Here is a 24,800-nt window from a genome sequence, read left to right as displayed (position 1 = left end):
AAGATGCCTGGACCGATTCTGAAATTTCTTTTTTTGTTTGAATGGGTGGTCCCATGTAAATTTGGTGAAGATCTGATGAACTTCTTAGATTTTTGAGAAACAATGCTTGCGATCGATGGTTCCGTACTACAGTCGTATTTTTTCGACATTTTGTACGATAATTCAAAAACTATTATGCATAAAAATAAATAAAAATCTGTTTTAGAATGCACACGTGAAGACGTTTCATATAATACCCCACTTGATATAGTTATCTTCGAAAATTGAAAATACTAATTACTAGCTGAAGCCCACGACTTCGTACGCGTGGATTTAGATTTTTTAATCCCGTGGGAACTCTGATTTCCCGGGATAAAAAGTATCCTATGTCACTCCAGGTCTTTAACTATACCCATGCAAAAAATCACGTTGATCCGTTGCTCTGTTGCGACGTGATTGAAGGACAAACCAACAAACAAACACACTTTCACATTTATAATATGGGTACTGATTAGTTCATGACCACAATTTAATTTTTATTGTGTGATGTAACCACAAATTCACGGTTTTCAGATTTTACCTCGAATGTCTGCTATAAGACCTACCTACCTGCCAAAGGAGATGGACAAAAATTGTATGGAGGCTTGCCCCAGAATGTACAGAGATGATAATATATGTGCCATTTAATAAATGTACAGAGATGATATATCTGCCATTTAATAGTAAAAAATTCTATGTTAAGAAAAAAAAAGTCGCAATGTTGTTTTGCAGTCGTGGCATTAAGTTCATGATAGGCATAGTTCAGCCTGAGGCAAATTTTGTCCATCTCGCATGGTTCTAGGTCAACGGGAAGTACCCTGTAGGTTTCTTGACAGACCGACAGACAGACAACAAAGTGATCCTATAAGGGTTCCGTTTTTCCTTTCGAGATTCGGAACCCTAAAAATTAAAAATAATTTTATTTATTACCGAACTAGTTGATGCCCGCGACTTTAACAATATTAAAGTTTAAAAGGGTGTCTAGCAGGGGGTTGCCACGATAGTGTCTGGCAATGCATGACGTGATTTCTAATACTATTCCGAAGAAAATATATATAAAAAATGGACAATACTTTGATAGATTTTATACATCTTTGTTACCTGTTATCTGCCAAAGGCCACTCCTCTGATCCTCTGATCTTCTCGCTGAGGTCTGGCCCTCGTAGGCTTAGTTTAGTCCGTGTCTCTTTGCTACATACAGTAGCCGACAAGAAATATTGTACATCGCCCTTTATAATGAGATTTCGGCTTTGTAGAGCGGTGTCTCTAACTCATACCTATGTGACGTATTGTCGGCCTCAACGACACAGACGACGCGCTACGAAATGGCTATCTCTCTCTAAAGGTCGATGTACAATATTTCCTGCCGGGTACTGTACGTCTGTGACAACTATCGGGACATCGGTTCGGAGTTCGGACAGAGAAGAGCCAGCAAGAAACTACAGTTTGAAGTGAAGAGAAATAAGAAACAGTGATAATTACAAATTCTATATTTACATGTGATGTTTTTAGTTTAAAATAAGCGTACATGGCATATAATTACAAATTAATATATGAAATATTTTTCTCTATAAATTAGATATTTGTACTATCAAACAATATTACCAAAGTACTTATAAATGTTAATGGATAGTGTGACTAGCAAATAATATTTGCCGATTATAATAAAATTGTAATATTTTAGCGACAGTGGGTCAAATGTTTTACACTTAAATTACCTAATATTACCTAACGCTATACCTAGTTTAGGTATGGAATCGAGGCTTCACAAGCCTGATCTTATATTTTGCAAGCAATCTTTCAAATTTAGCATAAGTACCAAATTGTTTAAAATTGTATATATTTATCGATTATATCTAGATTAAAAAATGAGTATATTTAGATGTGATTAATTATTAATAATTTTGCGTAACATAACTCTCCAAATAACAATTACATACATATTCTTAAATCTGCTACGTGAGCAAGACACATTTGTACTTTCCATTATCCGAACTGGTTAAGTAAACTTATTCGTAAATTACTTTAACTGTACTATACCAATACACTAAAAAGATCTAACTTGGGAGAGTTGTCAAAAAGACCCACTACGTATCCTATATAAAACGTATGACAAACAACAGCACTTTTAAAATACCATCAGTCAATATCATTACAACATTCATTCAATCAAAGTACAAAATATACAATAATGCCGCGTATAGACTGGACCAAAGAATGGCAAGCAACGAGATTTATGTTTGCTACCACAAACAAAACCTTCATTACAGAGCAAAGACGTTTTGTGTACTAATTTGAAGTTTTTGCAAACTTGCAATGTACATCCTGGTGAAATGTTGTCTCATCCGTGTAATTGCTAAGTCTCATCGTTGCCTCTCATCGGTCCAGTCTGTACACAGCTTTGGATCACTCCTATTTAACGCTCGTTGTGTACTGACGCGTTTGTCATGTTAAGGTTCACTAAAACATTTAACATGCGATTTCAAATTCTCCGCCTGCGTAATTAATCCTATATTAATTTATGCTAATACCTACTTATGCATTGAAAATTCACAAAATTAAAATTTACTAAACGAATTCATCACAGAGATTTGTTGAACTGAAGACTATTAGGCTCGGTATCGACCAAAGCGGAGACGGGCGGAGTAGCAGATCAAATTATTATTGATAGATGACGTGATATTTTTTCACGTCATCTATCATCAATAGTCCGATTAGTATGCTGAATACATCTCTGCTCCGGTCCGCTAAATTAGATACCGGGCCTCAAGGCTCGCACACTTGTTCGGACGGCACCACAATGACATTTAATGACACGTTTCATACATTTGGTATATTATGGCTTCACACATGGGCTAAGAAAAGTTCGTATCACTATCAGTATTCTTTAAATTACAGTTGCTCACATGTCAGTACATACAAAATGTATAAAACGAAAGCTAGCATGCATTACAGTGCTGCCCGCCAAGATTTGCGCTTAGCGTTACCATCACCTTTCATTCTGTCCTTTCATACTATAGTCGAATCGCATTGTGTGAATCACCGCAGTAGCCATAATAGTAGCGTAATATATTAAGTTAAATATATGCTTACTTTAATTTTCAACTGAAGCTTAGATTTCAGGATCTAAAGAAAGCAGAGGTAAAATTTTAAAATGACGGCAAATTAAATCATATTATTCCCACGAATTAACTAGGAATAAACGAAGGTATTTTATTTATACTTAATTTTCTAAATATTTTGATTGCAATTACGTATGCTGATTGCTTACCATAATTCTATGCATTAATCCTATGTTTTCTACTATGCAGGTTTCCGTAGCAGAAAACATAGAATTTTAAACAGGACTACATCAATAATACAGTTTTTTTTTTAAATATGTTAACCGAATATCTTTATTGATGCCTTATGATTTCTATGCGCTGTATTAATATAAATAAGATGCCACTAATTTAACATAAATCGTTTAGAATTTCATTAAGTAAAAAAATATTAATCTAGTAGGTACATATATATTAAAATTCAAAATTTACAAAAATTCAAGTTATAAAAACAAGCGAAATTTGCCGCAGTGTTGTGCGTTTCTAAAAACGTCAAATATACCTACTTAATCACTCAATAATCATGAGGCAGACTCTCTAAGCAAGCATTAAAATAAACTTAACGATTGCTTAAGCTATGAATCAAATAGTATAAGTTGATATTTAAAAATGATGAAGTCCTATTAAATGTTATAATACAACAAGTGACGTCACTAATTATTACTTTTGCCTTCATAGTTAGATGTAGTAAACCTGTTTTGTAAAATTATATATATTATAATAGTATGTAATTATATAAATGTAGTCAAGTACCTACTTTATCTATTTTATGCGCTACTGAGAGGATTCAACGTTAAAATTAGCGCCTTCGTTTCACAATACATATTATAATGCAATAGAGAGAGTGACGAAATAAAAGAGAGACTTGTTTGTACTACACTAAGGGTTGAAAACATAGTATTGTATGGTCCGTAAAAAATGACTCCTCATGCGCCATTTTAACTCTATGGGTCAACTGTCATATGAAAAGTACGGTTCATCTTTAGAATAGGGCCCAAAATCGTACTTTTGACATGCAATTTGACACAAAAAGTAATATGGCACGTGGGAAGTTAAATTTTACGCGTTATAACAAATAAGTACATGTATATGAGACTCCTTGTCGCGATAACCTACACGCCGATTTTGGACTGTGAGGCGACTAGTTTATAGATGAATATTTCATACTGTCAGGTCATACCTGCGGAGTTAAAGCGCGTCGGCCGCAGTAGTGCCCCATACCAAAATGTTCAACCTGATTAACCCTTATGGTCGGTCACACCTTTTGATAACAACTGAAAATCAGCTTTATTCACTAAGCATACGACTGAAAATAACACGGAGAGAAATTTATGCTGGCATAAATAAAGCCTAGTTTTAAGGCCGCCGCGCTTCAAATTTACAGCCGGCCTGCATCTTCTTATTGACATCATCATTCTTTTGACATCTTCAAATATTATGAAATATACGTGAAAATGCTATTTTATATTTAATCAACATATCGAAAATGTCCACAACTTCCGTTATCATAATACCAACTTCGTTGAACCCAGAAAAGTATACACAATAAGTCAATAACCCAATCGCCTCACTTCCCTGATTTAAACATGCCCTTACGATGGATGGCTCGTGATGTATTTATTACGTAGATTGTGATATTAGTATGGAATTACGTATAAGAAATCTGAAAAGGCCGCATCATGAGATTCACATATTTTCAATATTAATTTATTTATTATTGGAGAGAAAGTCGCCACAAAGAAAGACGAAAAAAAAACTGTGTTCAGCTCTAACTCAAGCGTTGGCTATTTGGCATTCGTAAAATTAACTAGTCTTGAGTCAACCAATCGCGTATTTTATTTGGTGGCAATGATTAATATGAAACATAATTTTAAAAAGAAATTATAAAACTTTCAACGCATACGTTCATTAGAATTTTGCAAAATCCCATCATTTGTGAATGATAGAATTCTACGATTTGCCGAAGACGCATATTATGTGCCATAGGATTGGTTGAGTCAGAACTGATAAAAAAGCAGTGCCATCCATTTTACAATGTTACCCCTGCGGAAAAAGCATAGCAAAGATTTGTGCAACGCTACTCATTTACGGCCGAAATTAATCATAGCAAATACTCAATCCTATCAGTAATCTGTCGATAGCTTGGTTAGCAACTGCACTGTCGCTAAGTAACTCACCGACAGATTTCGTATAGAATGTAGATTATTTATTTCGGCCGTTACTGTTCAGGATTGTACTCGCTCGACTTACATGTGAATTTATAATAACATAAACTACTTATGTCAAATAGGATTCTGACGATGTGATGTGACTGTGTTCTCTTAGTGTTGAAACTTTTTAAAGCAAATATTGGTAAAATATTAAACACTAAGAGCCGATTTTTCAATCGTCAAATAATATTTAACTGACGGTTAAAATTGACGTTTTGACAGTATTTGTATTGGTGATCTGCCCAAATGTCATTATTCGATAGTCTATTTTTTAATCCTACTAGGAGTCCCAGAAACTAAAATGACAGCAAGAAATGTCAAACTTAAAAATAATGATGAAAGCTTAACAAAAATAGTGTTGTCTTCATGCGGTTTCGATTCAGATTAAAATCATTAATAAAATAATATTTTGTGCATAAAGAGTGAAATAAACATACGAAATGTGAAATTACTAGATTAAAAAGTAGCACTAATCACATAATATTTGAAAGACTTAAAGAATAACTAGTAACAAAAAATAATTCACCTAAGGAATTTTTCAATAGTATGTAAAACTCATAAAATAATAATCAGCCCAAATTCATTTTATTTCTATTGGAATTATTTTCAACACACTTTGTTGTCTCATACACATCTGTCAAGAATACCTAAAAATATTTATCGGTGAGAATCAATTGCACCACATCACTATTAAAGAGCCGTAAAAAACAGGCAACACGCGGAACGTCATTTTTGTCTCCAGGATTAAAAAAATAGACTATAGTTACTAAGCGATTGGAAGAGCGACATAGTTTACTGGTTAAAAACCCAAATCCACGCGGACATCCAGCTAGTATTGTAATAAATGTCGACTAGCAAATCAATGTTCGAAGCACCTATATAGAAGCGGGGACAACAAGCTTAATTCGCTGTAATCCTCCAAAACAGATAAATCTGTATGGTACATGAATCATGCGACATGCACCGCATAGACGGGCAGCTTTTCCGGGATCGACTAACTGCTTATATCCAACGTTTGAAGCACCTATTGTTGTGAGCGCGTAGTTAAGAGCTCGGTGTCCGTGATGCGTACTCTTGGTTTGGTGCAAGCGCGCGAGTACATCAGCCATGTTATTGGCCACGGCTTCAAATCGACCAGCTGCTTTTATCCAACGTTTGAAGCACCTATTGTTGTGAGCGCGTAGTTAAGAGCTCAGTGTCCGTGATGCGTACTCTTGGTTTGGTGCAAGCGCGCGAGTACATCAGCCATGTTATTGGCCACGGCTTCAAATCGACCAGCTGCTTTTATCCAACGTTTGAAGCACCTACTGTAGTTAAGGGCGCAGTGTCCGTGGCACGCGCTAGGTTTGGCGCAGGCGCGCGAGCACGCACGCCATGGCGTCGTCCACGGCGTCGAACACGGGCACGCCGGCGCGCCGCGCCAGGTCCGTGAGGTAGTGGCGCCCGCGGTTGTAATCGCGCACTGCTACTTCGCTGTACTGTAAACAACAATAGTCCTGTTATAAAATGCTGCAAGGTTGTTATTTGACATTTGCTTGTATTGAATACCGACTGAGCGAAGGAAGCGAAGGATTCTAAGATTGACCTGAACGTAGCGACGGACTCTAAAGCACGCGATGCAAATTATTTTTCTGCCGTGCGAAAAACAATCCAAAACTTTTTTCGAGTTCTTAGAACAAAAATTATATTAAAAGAAATATTGTATTTTAAATTTATTTATAAATTATTATAAAACAAAAAAAGCTAAAGGATTTCGAATAACGACTGCCTGCGAAAGTCGCGTCATAATCGGCTCTGCCGAAGACTAGAAAGCTGGACGAACAAACAAGTTCGACCTTTCGGTTTGGGGACGGTTAGGTATTGGTCAACTGACCAATACCTAACCGTCCCCAAACCGAAACCGAGGACCATAAAGATTGTCGACTGTTGTTTGGTAAGTGGTAACGAGTGGAGGCAAAACGTTCGCGCGTACCGGGTGCGCGCGAGCGGGGTCGAGTGGCTGCACCAGCAGCACGGTGTGCGGCGCGCGCAGCCCCATGTAGTGTGCCGCCAGCACCATAGCCGAGAAGCTCGGCGCCTCCGCGCTCAGCGCGAACACCAGCACGCGCGACCCCAGCAACTGCTCCTCGTCGTACGTGCCTGCCGCCAAACCGTACTGGTTAACGTTACATCATAGAATACGGCCTTTTTCGCAGAAACACCCAGGGAAGGACATAGGCTACTTTTATCCCGGAAATTGTTCCCACGGGATTTAAAAAAAACTTTATGTTCATGGACAACTTTGCGAATATCATCTAGTTTAGTTTTAGGAGGCGATCACAAATCACAATGGATCGGAGACGGTCCAAGTGACACAGGGTATTAAAGAACCCAATAGCCCCAAAATATAATAAGATAAGAATCATCTAGTTTATAATATTGATAACAATAATAAAGTATTAAGTATGAATTATGTAGTAGGGATAACACCACTATAATATAGTAGGTACGTATAAATAACCAATAACATTTTATCACCTTTAAAGGGCTGCGGCGTGACGTCCTCCGTGACGGTGTAATAATCCGACGCGCTGAGCCTGTCCACCGGCCTGTCGCAGTCCGGCGTCCTGTGCCTCAACTCCACGTCGGGCGGCGGCGACGGCGTGCGCGTGTCGGGGCACGGCTTCTTGTCGCGGCAGGGCGAGGCGGGCGACGTGTCGGGGCGCGGCTTCTTGTCGCGGCAGGGCGAGTCGGGCGCGGGCGCGGTGCGGCGCGCGGGCGCGGAGAACATGCGCGTGTAGTCGTTCGCGCGCGGAATCACGTACGTGAACCCCTCCCGTCGCAGGATCTCTTCCGGTCGCGTGCTGTTTGTCTGTGACAACACCTTCTATTGTAATTTAATACTATTATTTTAATTTAGCCTCAAGGAATTTATCACACTGGCGTGGCGAGCTTGTTCCCAGCGAGGACATTTTTCCGACGCGTTCTTAAAATCTCGCTCGCGTGGTTTTTTAAACGAGTCTTGTTACAAAACTTGAGCTTGCTGCACGCCCTATGTTCGCTTATATTCGCGCTGGCAACACGCTCGTAAAACTCCAACATAATATTAAGGTTCTTACGAAGATACACATCTGACCACTATTCCTGCCCGGGCCAGTGCGGAGGACAAAAGTCCGTCATCTTTACTTTATTTTATTTGTTTTACTACGATGTTTCCCCGTACTAAGTCGTTATGCGATGCAGTTTTTTAAGTGATTCAGTTTTGTCCTCCACGGACAATGGTCTGTCAGCGCAGGACTTCACGATCACCAAGAAATAAAATCGTAAGGGCGTGAATACGTATCCAAATCCAATTCTTCAGGCGATATAGAATGGTCTCTAATATATATGGCGCGTACTTAACATAACATCTGGAAGGCGTATGGTACCTACTACTATATTTTAAAGAGACTACAGTAATTGTAGTAAGAATTAAGATGATACCAAACTCGCGCAGTCCGAGTCTTAATGTCAAAGACGATTAGTGAAAGTTTCGGCATTCTCTCGTAAAATTGTAGGTTAATATGGTTCCTAACATTTAGGAATGTGGGTCAATAAATGACGCGTAGTGTGGACAGCTGCAGGTCGTACAACACTTTATTATAAACTAGCTGATGCCCGCGACTTCGTCCGCGTGGAATTAGGTTTATAAAAATCCCGTGGGAACTCTTTGATTTTCCGGGATAAAAAGTAGCCTATGTCACTCTCCAGGTCTTTACCTATACCCATGCAAAAAATCACGTCAATCCGTTGCACCGTTGCGACGTGATTGAAGGACAAACCAACAAACAAACACACTTTCGCATTTATAATAAGGGTACTGATAGGTATCTATATTTTACTAAATGAGTAAATATTGCTTGGATTTTTTCCCTTTGTTTGTCCCTCTGTACGCTTAGATCTTTTAAACTTCGCAATGGATTTTAATGCGGTTTTCATAAATTAAGAGGAAGGTTTATAAGTATAGTTTATTTAATACTAGCTGATGCCCGCGACTTCGTACGCGTGGATTTAGGTTTTTAAAAATCCTGTGGGAATCCTTCCATTTTCCGGGATAAAAAGTAGCCTATGTCCTTCCCCAGGATGAAAGCTATCACTCTACCAAATTTCGTCAAAATCGGTTGAACGGTTGAGCCGTGAAAAGCTAGCAGATAGACACACTTTCACATTTATAATATTAGTATTGATTGTTCTGTGTTAATTTGTTGGAATCATCTTAAACAATCATCGTCATGACGATTGTTTAAGAAGATTGTCGGAAGAAATCAAGCCGACTGAGAGCTTTTATCGAAACGAATCTTATTCTTTTGAAATATTCTCGTAACAAAATAACCACACTGATATCATATTAGTATCTACATTGCACGCATACGAAGCTGGGGCGGGTCGCCAGTTGTCAATAAACAAAGGTGCAACTTACAGGGAACGCTCCGCCGAGGTAAACATCGTGCGTCGGTGCAGCCAGCATGGACGGCAGCCTCTCCAGCCGCCGCTCCGTGCCCGGCGTGAACGCAGAATCGCCGCTGCTGCCGCCCGACGTGCCTTCCTCCACTCCGCTTCTGTTACCACCGTTCTGTAAATAAACAGTGTTCTAGCTTATGATCTTTAAGGCCCACTCCACAACTCTACGCGGACGAAGTCGCGGGCATCATCTAGTAATTAATATTTAATGTGGTCTAGAGAAAATATTATAATCTAGAGAAAACGGACACAATCGTAAGCGAATATAGAGTACGACATCCTGACGCAACTGTCAAAAACCAGAGGGATGGACAAGGCAAAATATCTCTAAGGTGCGTTCGGAAACGCTTCACACCAGTTGCCCATGGGCACATTGGTTACATACCTTAGGTATCTTCAAGGAGAGTTTCTGCCCGTATGCCCGTAACCTAGGGTTGTGCACTCGCAAGCGGCTGTGCTCTCGTGGCGAGCTTGAGACACGTTCCGCCGCACTCGGTGATACAGGTTCCGTAGTTGCAGTTTCCGTGCCGTTACGGCTGTGATATTCTGCAAAAAAAAATACACATTAATAATAACATTATTATTATTAAAACCTTTAAAATCTTTGATATTCACAAAATACAGTAAAAATAAAACATCACAAAAGACTTTTGCAACATAAACATAATTTTAATAAAAAATACGCTGTAAACCAGAAATAAACCAAACAACAAATAATTTTGCGAGAAAAACCTTGAGAAAATTGCTCTCCTTGATATGAATAAGGAAATCGAATTATGATAGGTAAAACCCTCATCATTTCCAACTACAATTTCAAAGGTTTCAAATTAAATGCATAACAAAGGCCACACAGAAAGAAAAATAATGGAAAATGTTTACATTTTTATGAAGATAAAAAGTTAGAGAGAATAAAAAAACCAAACTGTAAAACGAAACAACAACAACAGTTGTCTAGATGGCAGAAATTAATAGGAATGCAAAACAAAAAACAATCACACTGAATGGGAACCAATCGCAGAATGAAACCTGAGTGATGATTTTCTTTCCTCACAGTGCAGAGATGATAAGAAAGCAATGTTTACAGATATATGTAGTGCCGACGGATTACAATTCACATTTTTATCGGCGAGGGAAAATGGTGATAAGGAATTAACCACAACTCAGAAGTGAATGAGATGATGTATCTACGAATAATGTCTGTAATATCGCCGTCGCCAAAGCGCACCGTTTTCAAGTATCGTGTAATATGTAGTTAACATTTCGAACTAATTTACGATTACCAACGCTACATTACAGGCTAAATCCGTAGTGCACGGGCTATTTTTACTTTTTAGTCGAATCTCTAACAAATCTGTGTTATATGACAAGGTTGACTACGTCAAGGTCACATTTGCTTCCAAATATTTCTTACTGTATTCGATATTTTATTTTTAGGATTCCGTACCTCAAAAGGAAAAAAGGAACCCTTATAGGATCACTTCGTTGTCGGTCTGTCTGTCAAGAAACCTATAGGGTACTTCCCGTTGACCTAGAATCATGAAATTTGGGAGGTAGGTAGGTCTTATAGCACACGTAAATGGAAAAATTCGAAAACCGTGAGTTTGCGTTTACATCAAAAAAAATTTGAATGTGTTCATGAACAAAGAATTAGAATTTTCAACTTTCAAAGTATGATTAATATACCAAGTGGGGTATCATATGAAAGGGCTTTACCTGTACATTCTTAAAGAGATCTTTAATCATTTTTATGCTTAATAGCTTTCGATTTATCGTGCAAAATATCGCAAAATCGATGCGCGAGTCTGACTCACACATGTTTATTTTTCTGCTTTAATGGTTTATAAAACGTGTACTGATTTAAATTAGTCATATCAATAAGTTTTTCAGAGTTATAAACCATGCAAAAGATTAGGCACCTATATGATGGATGTGATCTGCATTGGCCTTGTGTTAACTTGCAGAATTTGTTAATGACATTATTTTTTAAGTAGATACTCTCCGAGCTTTCGGAGGTATCAATGTGTGTTTATCAAAAATAAATGATTTTATTATAAGATGAAAGATTAGATTATTTAACTAAGGCAAATCGATTACAAATTCATTCATAGCCATGATTAGTCATTCAATAGTTTTATTTATGTAACGGTACGCTTAGGGTTTTTATAGGCTGACAACTTCTGTAGCGATTAGTCTGCGGGAAACTTACGTAGGTACATCTTTATAAGAATGCATTCAAGACATGAAATAAAATTATTGTGTGCTTGCCTTTCAAGGTTATATACAACATTTCAAGGTCCGGCCCAAGCACAGTCAGAGAGTTAACGCTTTCTCGCTTGATGATACAATAACCACGACAGAGCATTGTCGCACTGATTGTAGGTACTTGACTAAGTACAATCAGAGCGACAATGAGCAATCAATGACAATGATCCTCTGGAGTTTCCTGCATCTTTTTGAAAATCGGCAATTCAATCGCGATTAGTCATCGCTGTCGAAAACTTAGCGACTATTTTGTTAATCATGATTCTTGTACGGAGATGACAATTCACACCCGAGTAGCCATATGACATAAACCCCCTGCAGTTTATGGGGTAGATATTGTGTACTAATCGCATGAAAAGTGGACGACCTATATAGCGCGGTAAAGCGTGGCGTGCATGACGCACCGGGGGACATGGTAGACGAGGTGAGCAAATCACGCAGCGAGCGAAACGCACGGCGAATGCGCGCCGCCATACTCGACCCTGATGGAGTGCGCGGTGATTGCCCTTTAACAAACATCACTTTTACTCAACCGACTCTACATGAGGCCGAGCTGCAAATTACCTTCTGTTATAACCTATTCTAGAAAGTTATAATGAAAATCGGAAACCGAAGAATTGATTTTGGGAATGTTTGGTTTATGTGCACTTCAATAGATACCAGTAAATAGTTTTGCTTCATAATTTATTACCTACTCAACGCATAGGTAGAGTCATTGAACTCAATCGTAAGCCCGTCAACTTCCAAAACGTAATTGTATGGCAGTTGCTGACACCTGTTACCTGTATAATGTGGATTCTACGCAAAGATACAGACGTAATGTTTCACATTACTGCTTCATTGAATATTCAAATAATATAATATTAATCCATACTAATATTATAAATGCGAAAGTGTCTGGTATGTCTGATATCTTTTCACGGCCCATCTGTTTATCCGATTTTGATGAAATTTAGTAGAGGTAGCTTACATTCCGGAGAAGGACGCAGACTACTTTTGATCTCGGAAAATTATAGTTTCCACGGGATTTAAAAAACCTGAATCCACGGAGACGAAGTTGCGGACATCATTTAGTATTTACTAGCTTATGCTCGCAAATTCGTCCGCGTGGACTACACAAATTTCAAACCCCTATTTCACCCCCTTAGGGGTTGAATTTTCAAAAATCCTTTCTTAGCGGATGCCTACGTCATAATAGCTATCTGCATGCCAAATTTCAGCCCGATCCGTCCAGTAGCTTGAGCTGTGCATTGATAGATCAGTCAGTCAGTCAGTCAGTCACCTTTCCTTTTATATATTTAGACTAAGGTTTTCAGACAATAAAGGAAAAAATAGCAATTTATATTAATTTAGCTCGAAACCAGTTTATTATAATTGAATCTGGAAATTATTTACGTCGATTTTGCCATGATTATTATTGCTATTGTGATCTTAGTTCTTACCTGAATCAGCAGCAAACTCGGCGACTCGACAGAACGTTTCAAAGTCGATGGTATCCGCATTCGGTGGTAAACAATGTTCCGCAAGGTCGCGCGGTACCCGCGTCGCATCCTTGAGCGCTTCGACGGCCCTGGCGCGTGTTAACCGCCCGTTTCTGCCGCCGGCCGCATCGTACGCGCGTTTTAACCTTAGGATTGTGTGGCCCAAGGGATGACGCGGGTGCGTTCGCGCGCCCCGAAGAACAGTGCGAGCGCATCGTAACGCTGTGGGGATGTCTGTGAACGCGGGCAACCCTCGCCTTTCTACCGCTTCTTGTAAAGTTGCACGAGCTCGCGATAGCTCAATGTATTCCCTGAAATAAAATAAATTTCCTCCATTATTTGATATTAAATATTAAAATATTCTTACTACAAAAATAATAATAGATAACTATCTTTCAACTAACCTAAACAGAACGAATAAACACACATTAAAATAATGAGATATCTATTGGTACCATACATGATGAATTCTTTTGAAGACTCAAAAGCACTTGTAAAAGTTTATTTAAATTTAAATCTATTCTAATCTATTCAAATTTCAAAGGTCTTATCTTGTATGTCAAGGTGGAATTATCTCTTAGGGAATTATTTCTCATTTCGCCTATTGCTTTCGCGGGAACCAATATTAAACGTCGTTTATTTCAGAACTATAGGACTCAAAAGTAAATCAGATCCGTATAAATATTGTCGTGTAGGAGATAAAATTAGTAGGTACTAACTGGTCAGAGATGGTCTCCGATCCGATGGTCTGATGTCGTGAGTAGGGGCGCAGCACCAGCAGAAGGTCCCTGGGAGCGGCGGCTAGATGTGCCGCCTCCACACAGGCTGCGACAGCTCGCGTCTCGCTGTCCAACACGAATAACAACGCCCGTGCCTCCGCCTTCGCCCGGTGCTCTACCTCTATCAACTCCGTCGACCAGTCGTCTACTTGCTATGTGACAAAGTATATACTAGTTAAATTTTATTTCAGCTTCAATAGCTCAACGGTTAAGGAGCGCACTGAATTCCGACAGATCGCCGCCGTTTCGAACCCCACCCGTTGCACTGTTGTCATGCCTACTCTTAGCACAAGCTTAATTACGCTTAGTTGGAGGGGAAAGGGAAATATTAGTCATGCTTAACATGGCTAGTATTTAAAAAAATTGTCTTTACCCGACAGGCAAACTCTAGTTTGTCGTATCGTAATAGTCTCAAGACTTCTGCGCTCCACCTCAAAGAAAGTCGTTTATAGGAATGTGTGTAATCTTTTATAGTAAAATTCCACAATCAATTTGAGACTTGCTTTTACACAATTTGTAATATTGTTACTTTAATGCACAATTTTATTATAGCATATATTATACAATCGAAGATTATGTAAAAGATGCCATGCTTTTTATCATTTGACAAATCCATATTTGACTCGTTCTAGCAATGTGCGGGATTGCAATTATTTACAAATAGGTACTGGGCATAATATTGTACATCGAATATTTGAAAAGAGCAATCGCCGAGTTTCTAGTTTCTTGCTGGTTTTTCTTAGTAGGTAAGGTACTAGGAAGGGCATATAAGTTCAATGCAGTGCAGTTCAATGCAGACTATTAAAAAGCACTTTTAAGGATCTGTATTGTTGGGACTGTTCGATTGTTAACTACTTACTATTTAAAAATAAAACCTTATCGTTATCTTGATATTTTTTTTACGAAAAACGTGCTATATCAAAACCTATTTAAGTAACAATGCAATCACGTAGTCAAGTAGTACACAGAAAGTAACTGAAAAACATGCGTTATCTTCTTCGTTGGACCATATAAATGAACACGTAGAAAGGTTGTATAACCTTAGCCCGAAAACGTAAATACATATTAAAATGATATTATAAATTTTAACACATAAGTTGGTACTTTGAGCAGGTGCTATTATAATAAGAATGAGTCGTAGTTTTTTGCATAAATGAATGAGGGATGGCACGGCTCATATTATTATGTAGTAGGTACAAAAATATTAGGTAGGTCTCTACAATACAAAAAATCCATTTGTCACAGGCTATATGTTTAATATGTCGACGTGTTAGAATTTCAATATATTATTCAAATTCAAAGGTCTATGGCAATTGGCACCTTAAACGAAAAATTGATCACACAATATCATTGGATGTGATATATTATATTCATCAGTAGCGAATGCAATACTAGTATAAATTGTATACTAGGTAGATAAGTGTATAAGCTCATTATTATCTGAACAAGATAACAAACTGGAATTATAAATTATAATTTCTACAATATTTACTTTTAGATTCTCATGTAGGTGAAATTTTGTTCTTATTTATTATAGTTACACTAGAGTGCGTTTTGAAAACTCAATAGAAACTGTTTTCTTAACCGGTCGCGGTAGTAGAGTTACTACAAAGAAACACACTCTATGGCCATTGACCTGTATGAAAGAAAACGCTAAACTAAGGGCCCTTCCAAAATACTTGTAAATTCCCACGATGCGTTGTGCGTTGTCGCTGAATTTTTCGATGCGACGTCGCACCGCTGGTATTGTGAAAGGGCCCTAAGTCTGCATGAAAATTAAACAAAAAATATTTCGATTATGATACTTACAGGATTGAAATATGTGATGCCCATCTTTTCAAGCATAGGTATAGCGATGTCCGATCTCCATGTAGTGGGGTTGCACGATCCGCCCAGGAACACCTCGCAAGGAGGTGGCGACGCCTCGCTGCCTGCGCAACATTTCATTAGTTAGTACAATTTCTTAGTATATAAGATAAATAATTTATAAGTTTAGGTTAACATAAAATTACTTATTAGTCATACATTAGGCTAGATCGTAATATAATTGAGTAGCTAATAATTGGCACTCAACAATAAGGAGAAAAAAAAATCGTTAGATACCATTATACTCGACAAAACACTTTCTATTTTCTATAAGAATTTTGATTGCTTACAAATTATAATGTTTTGACGGCAAACTCAACGACAAATTTGGAATTTCAACGATGAAGCTTAACATTTTGTGCCTTTGTTTGGTTAGTAAGTAGTCATTTGCGCATACATTGCGCATTGTGATCATTGGAGATTCTGAGTGAATTCTTTTGGAGAGGACAAGTTCATTGAAAAAACGGAACAATCTCATCATACTGACTGAGATATCCTCACAAGTCACAACACTCATCTTTGGCCATTGAACTTCAGTTTCAATCAGGACTAAAAAGCAGCATGTCCCGTGCCTTCCTACAAGAATCCAGCTTCAAACCCTGAACCTGAACTCGATTTTTTACGACAATTTATTTCAGATAACTATCAAATAAACAAACCACACGAGCGATGTTCAAACATATACCACTCAACTATAATAGTCAATAAAAGTTATATGACTTCGTTCCTAAAAAGTGGCATTATTTTCGCTGATCGATTTTTGATTACAGAATCGAGCACTTGTATCTGGAAATAAACACTTTCATCATTTCGTTTTTCTGAAATGATTCCTTTTACGATACCACTTTTTACGTCGTCGTCGCCCGCGGCGGGGATATAAAGGTCAGCGACATTTTCTGGGTGATATCATCAATATAATAATATGTATTCTACAATGAATGCTAGCTTTTATAATAATAAATGTTATGTGAACTATTCAACTGATAGTATTTTATCTAAGGTAAAGGTATCCTTTTTGTTAGAAGATTTAAAAGGCAAATAAGCTATTCAAATTAGAAGTGGCGACCAAATCGAATCGGCAATATTCAAAAATTTAACTCTAGTAAATTTTAATAATAGGACAATTTGAGAGAAACTAATTGTATTTTTTCATCATTCAAATTCCATAGTAGGTATATCTACTATTATAATTTAGAACTCGATATCTTGACACTACCTATGTATATTAAAATTAGGTGTAGGTGTGGTAACGGGCAACCGATTTTGTAATATATGGAGTAGATTCTATCACGTGATCGAGTATAAGCCCACGCTCTTAAATCTAACAACAACCATCGTGTCTAACGTAGTTCTACGTCAATACCGTGAATAATGCCATTTATAGTCCTAACTACTAACATTATGGAAGAAGACAACGACGACGACACATTTGCATCTGAATTATACTTGTTTCTAAAGCATTTTTGGATACTCATAATATCCAATGTTGCTACGCAACGTGTGTAGTTAAAGTGTATTGTGTGTCCTGAGTCCTGACCCTATTTCTCAGATATGATTGAAGCACGCAAAAGAAGTACAGTTAATTATTAACAATTGTACTGTGGATGAACACGCAATAGAGCGGCAGCAATCATACAATAAAGAAATAGAGCTAAACTATTCAACTTTCTTTAAGACTCTATAAATGTTTAAGCTAAATTTTTATAATGGTTCGAAAGTAAATGGATCTTCAAACTTATTTTAGAGTAGCATTACTATTTACTATATTGATGAATTTATTGAGTATACTAGGTACTATTTATTATTAATATGCCTGCTCTGAAGGTGAACTGAAACAGACTGCTACTACTAAGGTTACCTTATTGATTGATTCATTTTAATATTCTTTACCGGTGCACAGTACGTGGTATACAAAACCCATTATTCGAATTATTAATAAGCTTAAGTCAAAATAATTTTAGGATGTAAAAACATAGAAAGAGAACATTGAATTTAAAGCCAAGATATACAACAGTCCATTATTCCATTTTTACCGGAAGGCATGCGAATACGAATTTAGATAGCTATAAATAATAATGACTAATGTGATGATACACCTTCATTTAGAAAGTGTTCCATAAAGGTGAACGGTCTGTACAACCTGGTGTCCGTGGTAATGATTGATGGGCACAGCGTGGGTTGCGAACACGTTGGCGAATACTTGATCTACAAAAGTCTCCTACTTGACGATTGATTGTTCCCAAACAGCGTATAACTGGGCGGAAGTTTCATCGACCATTTGTTCAACCCAATGACTATACTGCGATAGGACATTATACAGTTTCACCAATAGAAAATAAAAATGCTGAACAGCCACACCATGTCAGCAAATTAAAAAGAAATCCAACTATTTGAATGAAACATATGTTGATGTTGACATTTAGGAGCACAAAAACGTGGCCAACACAATCCGATTCGGGATCAACATTCATTGCCAGAATGAAAACGTAAACACAACGCGTGGTCGCGACAAACGCACTGAATATCCCTTCATTCGCCTTCACACAGAAACAGATGTATAGGAAATGCCTTTAAATCTACGCGGTTGTAGTAAGCGTATTTACGTCATTCTATAGAACCACAAATTTTGCACCGTACTATGTTACATTATGGAGCCGTGTAAGTCTGTTATTTGAATTGTTGATTCTTTGCGTGAATAAAGCGTACCGTTTGTATTGGAACTAAGTAATTTAATAGAGAAGTAATGTTGTTTACGAGGGTTAAAGACAGCAACGCACAGGGCACTATCATGGTCGTGGGCGGCATGGCTACGGCTGCGTTTTGTTCTTGACACTCGCGCCAGTACGCGCTGTCCCGGCGGACGGTCGGCGACGGACTGGCTTCAAGGCACCACAGCTGCCAAGTCAACTCTACGTCCGACTACTAGCCAATTCCGCATTTTAAAATATTCCGTTATTTCTATACCATCACAAAGACATGACACACAATCATCATGATGATGATCCATCCCATCAACCAGTTATTTATTACCTGATTGATTTGTTCCACATTAACTCTATAACACGATAATTTGTGCTTAATCTGCACGCTCGAGTCGGCCACTTTGCGTTAGCTTGCCAATACAATCTTGTGTTATTTTTAGCTATAATTTAGCTTATCCTTACTTGCATATTTGATAAGTTTTAATATTGTAATTTTAACGACTTTGATGCAAATTAGCCGATAGAGGAATCTCATCTAAAATATATTAGACACAGTATTGAAATTCATACAAAATAATACCAGAATTTCTGGCGCAGCCAGATAATTGTACATGCTCTACGTAAGGACTAGGACTATTATCGATAAATATAACTTCGTTAATAGCAGGGAACAATGGCCTTAATTGATTACATGTAGTTATATATAATTCATGATGTCATACATTACTTGTGTCCTAGTACAGCACTTGATATGGTAACTAGTAAGCCGTATGAAATTGGCCGAGGCAAGAATAAATTATCTTTTAATAAAATAACGACTAAGTATGTAGTTATAATCAACCTTTACATTCTACCAACATACCTATATAATATGACAATATCTGCGAAATAACGACTTTACAATCACTTCTTTGAATTCAATTCATTGGACGTTGAAAAACTTGTTTTCAGTTTTCACTGAATATCTATTAAAATAAATAAGATGTAAATAAATAAATAATTCCACTTTGTTTCGTATCTTCCGGGCGATAAGGAAGCGCGGCGTGCCGTAGTGCCGACTCATACTGGTCGACAGACAAGGAGTCTCACAGTCGCTCGTGAGATACTTGCTTCAACTATGATTTAAACGCACATAATATAATAATACTAGCTTATGCTCGCGACTTCATCCGCGTGGACTACAAAAATTTCAAACCCCTATTTGACCCCCTTAGGGGTTGAATTTTCAAAAATCCTTCCTTAGTGGACGTCTACGTCATAATAGCTATCTTCATGCCAAATTTCAGCCCGATCCGTCCAGTAGTTTGAGCTGTGCGTTGATAGATCAGTAGTCAGTCAGTCAGTTAATCAGTCAGTCAGTCAGATACCATCAAAAAGAGTAACTTATTACCTATTTTGAATAAATTATTTGACTTGACTTTGACTTTGTAGTATGTTCAATTTTTAAAGTAAGATAACTATACATCAAGTGGGATATCATATGAAGGGGCTTTACCTGTAAATTCTAAAACAGATTTTTATTTATTTTTATGCATAATAATGTTTTAAAAAAATACCCAACTTGGTGTGCGAGTCTGACTCGCACTTGGCCAGTTTTTTATATCAAGTAACGGCTCGAAAAGCAGATTTTACTAAGTAGAAGCCATCAAATTCAACATTAATTGCTCTTTTTAAAAGTATCATTGTTTATTTCACAAATTAACGATATCTTTATAAGTTACTCTGTCTAGGCTTCGACATTATTTTTCATATGCGTGACGATCATCGGGCGCCAAAAAGCTAATGTCATCGCACCCAGACGCACGGAAAAGTATAATTAATTTATTCGACCAAAGCTTCGATGGCTTCTGGACGAACAAGACAAATCGTAACCGGAAAAAAATTAGCGCAATTGATAGGGACTGATGAAAAATCTATCGTAGGAGTTCAAAAATGGATGTAGATTGTAGAGCTAGACATTGAGCTAGCTTGAAATTTTTTAAGGTAAAAGAATATTTTTGTTTAGATACCTAAGCAATATTCTGCAGGTAAAGTCGCATATAGTACTACATGCATCGGTTAACCGCGAATAGTACACAAAGTAGTTGTGCAAATCATGACCTCTCCTCGTATTTGCTCGTATCCGAGTGATTGCAGCAATAAAGATTAAGATGGTTGCATTTACTTTAGTAGATACATCTTCTTCGGGCATGCTGCAGTGTTTCCGCACTCTGTTTATAGTTAGTGCGGAAGTGCGGGAAGGCCAAGCCCGCCGTTATTTGACTTTGTTTACATTGCTTTACACGATTATGCGGAACTAAGCCCTACTAAACTAAATTTAGAGTATCTGCATCCTTTTCTTTTTAATAATGCTAAAAAGAGACAGAACATGAACTTTACATTTAAAGACTCTAAATTTTAGTGCACGCTACAAACTTAAACAGTAGGCTCGCGACTCTACGCTAAAATCACGGGTTTTACCATCTAAAAATTAAATTTAAAACTGTCAAACTGCATTAGTAAGAAGAGGATGCGAATGCTCTAAAATTAGGTTGTACTCAGAATCAGTACAAAGGTACTGATTCTGAGGAGTAAAGACTCCGAAACATGGACCAAGGCACAAGGCAACAATGGCAACCAAGGAGGTAACTTATCAAAGGATTTATTTAAATTTCGAACTGGGTTGTAAATATAAATCTGTTTATTGAAATAAAAAACAAATGAACACTTCGCGGGAAATATTATTTTCTGAAAATAATGTAGGTTAGGAAAAACCGTCTACACGCAGAATATTTTAGCAAAACGATCAAAACATAAATAAATGGTCTTATGTACATACAAAATTCAAGCAAGGTTTATACTAACGTTAAACACGTGCGTTTCTGAAAGGCTAAACGGGTTTAACGTTTGTCTAACCGCATCTAAAGTTTTTGTGGTAAACCAGTACATACATGTATAATTTCTGTCAATACGCACATTGCGTAATTTATATGTTTAACAATTATTTTACGCAATCATGATTTCGTTCAATACAAGTGCTTCATACTATACGTATCTATGTAACTTAACTTATGATACGAATATATTATATGATCAAACCGGAACATTGAATACGCAAAATGTACAAATTTAGACATTAACAACAAGGAAACTATATGACAAACCATTTATAACGATCGGTTGTGTCATCGACGTTAGTTAATCAGGCTAGAAGCTTTAGAATTAAAATCGCCTTAAGACGGTCAGATTGCAGATGTTATATAGACTATGGAGAACCGAAGCAGCCAATCTGATGTGACTAAATCTACAGAGAGAATGTGATAAAATTGAAGTCATCATGTAGTACCTACTAAGCCAGTCAAAAATTTCACCTTCGGTAGGTAACAGAAACTGGTCGTTCTCGGTAGCCAAAACCGTAAAAGAACGATAACACAAAAACAAGAGACATGGCGGAGACGCGGAGTACACCACGAGTACACTATGTGTAAACAAAAACATCGTCACATTTTTATGATCATTGTGGATTTAAAAGTACATCCCTCCGTTAATCAACAAAGATGCGCCGCGAGATGACGTAAGTCTACGGCTTCCCTGCAGATCAGATGGTTCAAATTCCAAACTTATTTGAAATACAATAATTGTTTATTGAGAAATATTCAATCACCATATTATTATTATAAATGCAAAAGTGTGTTTGTTTGTTCGTTTGTTGGTTTGTTGGCTTGTCCTTCATCGCAACGGAGCAACTACGGATCGACATGATTTTTGGCATTAAGACCCGGAGGGTGACAAAGGCTACTTTTTATCCCACAAAAACAAAGAGTTCCCAGAGGATTTTTAAAACCTAAATCTACGCGAACGAAGTCGCGGTCATTAGCTTTTGCATACATAAAAGACAGTATATTTTAGACTCCTTCAAAGAGAAAATTTTTGATTTGAAGCTCGATTAAGATGCTAATTAATACAAACTCAGCAAAAACCGAATCTTTAATTAGTTTTATCTAATAATAATCAGACTAAATGATGAGTTTTTGTAGTATATAATATAATATAAGTAATTGAGATTTCTGTTATGATAAAATAGATAGACAGATACGCAAGTCACAATCAATTAAGGTGAACAACACTTCAGTTCTGCAACCATATAGAGCTGGTATTTGTATTGCTACGGCTGACAATTACGAGTGTATTCAGCTTAATCAATCATTTGAGTATGTGATAGATCGATTAAGGATTTAGTTGATTCATTTCTTATTTAACGGCTCGGTAAGACTTATATTTTTGTACTATTTTCGTATACAATCTGATACAAGTTATTGCGAATAATCTCTATATATAAAAATGAATCGCTGAATGTGTTGCTGATCGCAAATCTCGAGAACAGCTGAACCGATTTCGCTAATTCTTTTTTCATAATATTCCTTGAAGTACGGGGATGGTTCTTACGGAGAGAAAAAAAAATTCCTGAAAAATAATCGACTGTTAGGCGGTACGAAGTTCGCCGGGGCAGAATTTTAAAATTTCCCTTGTTTCATTGTATTAAAAGATTGAATTCTTAACGCAGTCCTAAAATATTATTGTTTTAGTTGCTCTTTTTTGTAGGTAAAAAGGTCACTGGTGCCTATAGGTTTACTTAAATTAGGCACCAGAGACCAATACCATCTATTTTGTACAAAATAAGCTGTTGCTTTTGTAAAATTATGGCTGCAATAAACAATTATTTATTTATTTATTCTTATTAATTTCTAACAATAAATAAAAAGTACCTATACTGACGGCTAAATAGGTTTTTATTCGAGGATAACAGTTGATAGCAGCTTCATCAGCTACTGGATGATGAAAATCAAATAAGATGAAACCACATATAGAAGTAGCGGATAACAATTTATTTAAACAAGTGGAATATTATTCTTATTTTATATCTGAAACAGAGTAGGTAACTCGTTAACTATAGTTTGGTAGTTGCTTTAATATTGTAATATATTAATTATTCGTAAGTCTTAGTAAATGATAACAACGTTAGTCTTTCAATGACAACGTGACTCTACTCAACTCTATCTAATTGTTATATTAAACTGAGTGGCTCATTATGATTAACATATTTAAGAGGTATTGTTGACAAACGGATTAAAAAAAGCTCCAGTGCCATATTACTGAATAACCTCTTGGCCTGAGTTAGTAAATAACAAAAAAACACGGTCGTCAATTTTTAACCATATTTTTCCAACGTGATTCCGGAAGAATATTCAGATTTGCCATTGCATAAATTTAAATAACGTGTAACGTTTGACATTTGAGTATTAAATCGAGGTTGTTACACAATTGATAATTTTGTACGCCAAAGTTGCATGGAAACAATCAGCTTTGCATTCAGCTGCCCACAGGCCACAAGATGTGTAATAACTTGATATTATATTGATATAGCAGCTATATCAAAATATGTATATACCAAGTTATTACACTATATCTTGTCGCTATAATAAAGCTAAATATTATTATTGTCTTTTGAGTTTCTCGCCGGCTCAGTAGAATCTGCTTTCTGAACCGATGTTCCTTGACGTACGAGTAATGCATAGGTGGCACAAGTGGACTACATGAAATAAAGTTAGTAGGTATGTACAACTGAGGTACCACAGGCATGTTGAGGCTAGTTTGAAGGATATCTAATCTATTGGTTTATTGAAGGAGACCTACTATTAGTATAATGGTAATTTTTGTCAGAGCCTGTATTGTTTTAAAAACATAACAACATCCGCATCAATGGCTGACAGAGCCGGGCGGCGTGGCGTGGGCGCAACGACAGTGAACTTATGCCCGAACAGGCCACTGCACGCGCACGGGGATGCCGCTGCGAAGTATTTCTGGATTGGTACCGTGCGGAAAGTTAGTCACATTCAATCAAATATTGGCTTAGTAGAGTAGC

General features: G+C 37.2%; 1 protein-coding gene across 9 annotated transcripts in view; it reads right to left on the bottom strand.

The window, feature by feature from the left end:
- Window positions 1–1,493: 1,493 nt before the first annotated feature.
- Window positions 1,494–24,800, bottom strand: part of raw — a 78,986-nt gene continuing 55,679 nt past the window's right edge. For 8 of the 9 annotated variants that reach the window (XM_069498385.1, XM_069498382.1, XM_034968160.2 and 5 more), the window contains 9 exons: window positions 16,140–16,261; window positions 14,271–14,482; window positions 13,513–13,862; window positions 12,475–12,576; window positions 10,194–10,354; window positions 9,768–9,920; window positions 7,847–8,180; window positions 7,302–7,468; window positions 1,494–6,807 (listed from right to left, as the gene is read on the bottom strand). In XM_069498385.1, the coding sequence (XP_069354486.1) occupies window positions 6,670–6,807; window positions 7,302–7,468; window positions 7,847–8,180; window positions 9,768–9,920; window positions 10,194–10,354; window positions 12,475–12,576; window positions 13,513–13,862; window positions 14,271–14,482; window positions 16,140–16,261 (1,739 nt within the window). In that variant the 3' untranslated portion in view covers window positions 1,494–6,669. The remainder of the gene's footprint in view (window positions 6,808–7,301; window positions 7,469–7,846; window positions 8,181–9,767; window positions 9,921–10,193; window positions 10,355–12,474; window positions 12,577–13,512; window positions 13,863–14,270; window positions 14,483–16,139; window positions 16,262–24,800) is intronic. The other variant, XM_069498381.1, reaches the window with a different exon arrangement.

Source organism: Maniola hyperantus, chromosome 4 (assembly GCF_902806685.2).
Source record: "Maniola hyperantus chromosome 4, iAphHyp1.2, whole genome shotgun sequence".
In the NCBI taxonomy this organism is placed as follows: Eukaryota; Metazoa; Arthropoda; class Insecta; order Lepidoptera; family Nymphalidae; genus Maniola; species Maniola hyperantus.
The sequence above is the reverse complement of the archived record's forward strand: the minus strand, read 5'-3'. Positions and strand labels throughout refer to the sequence as shown.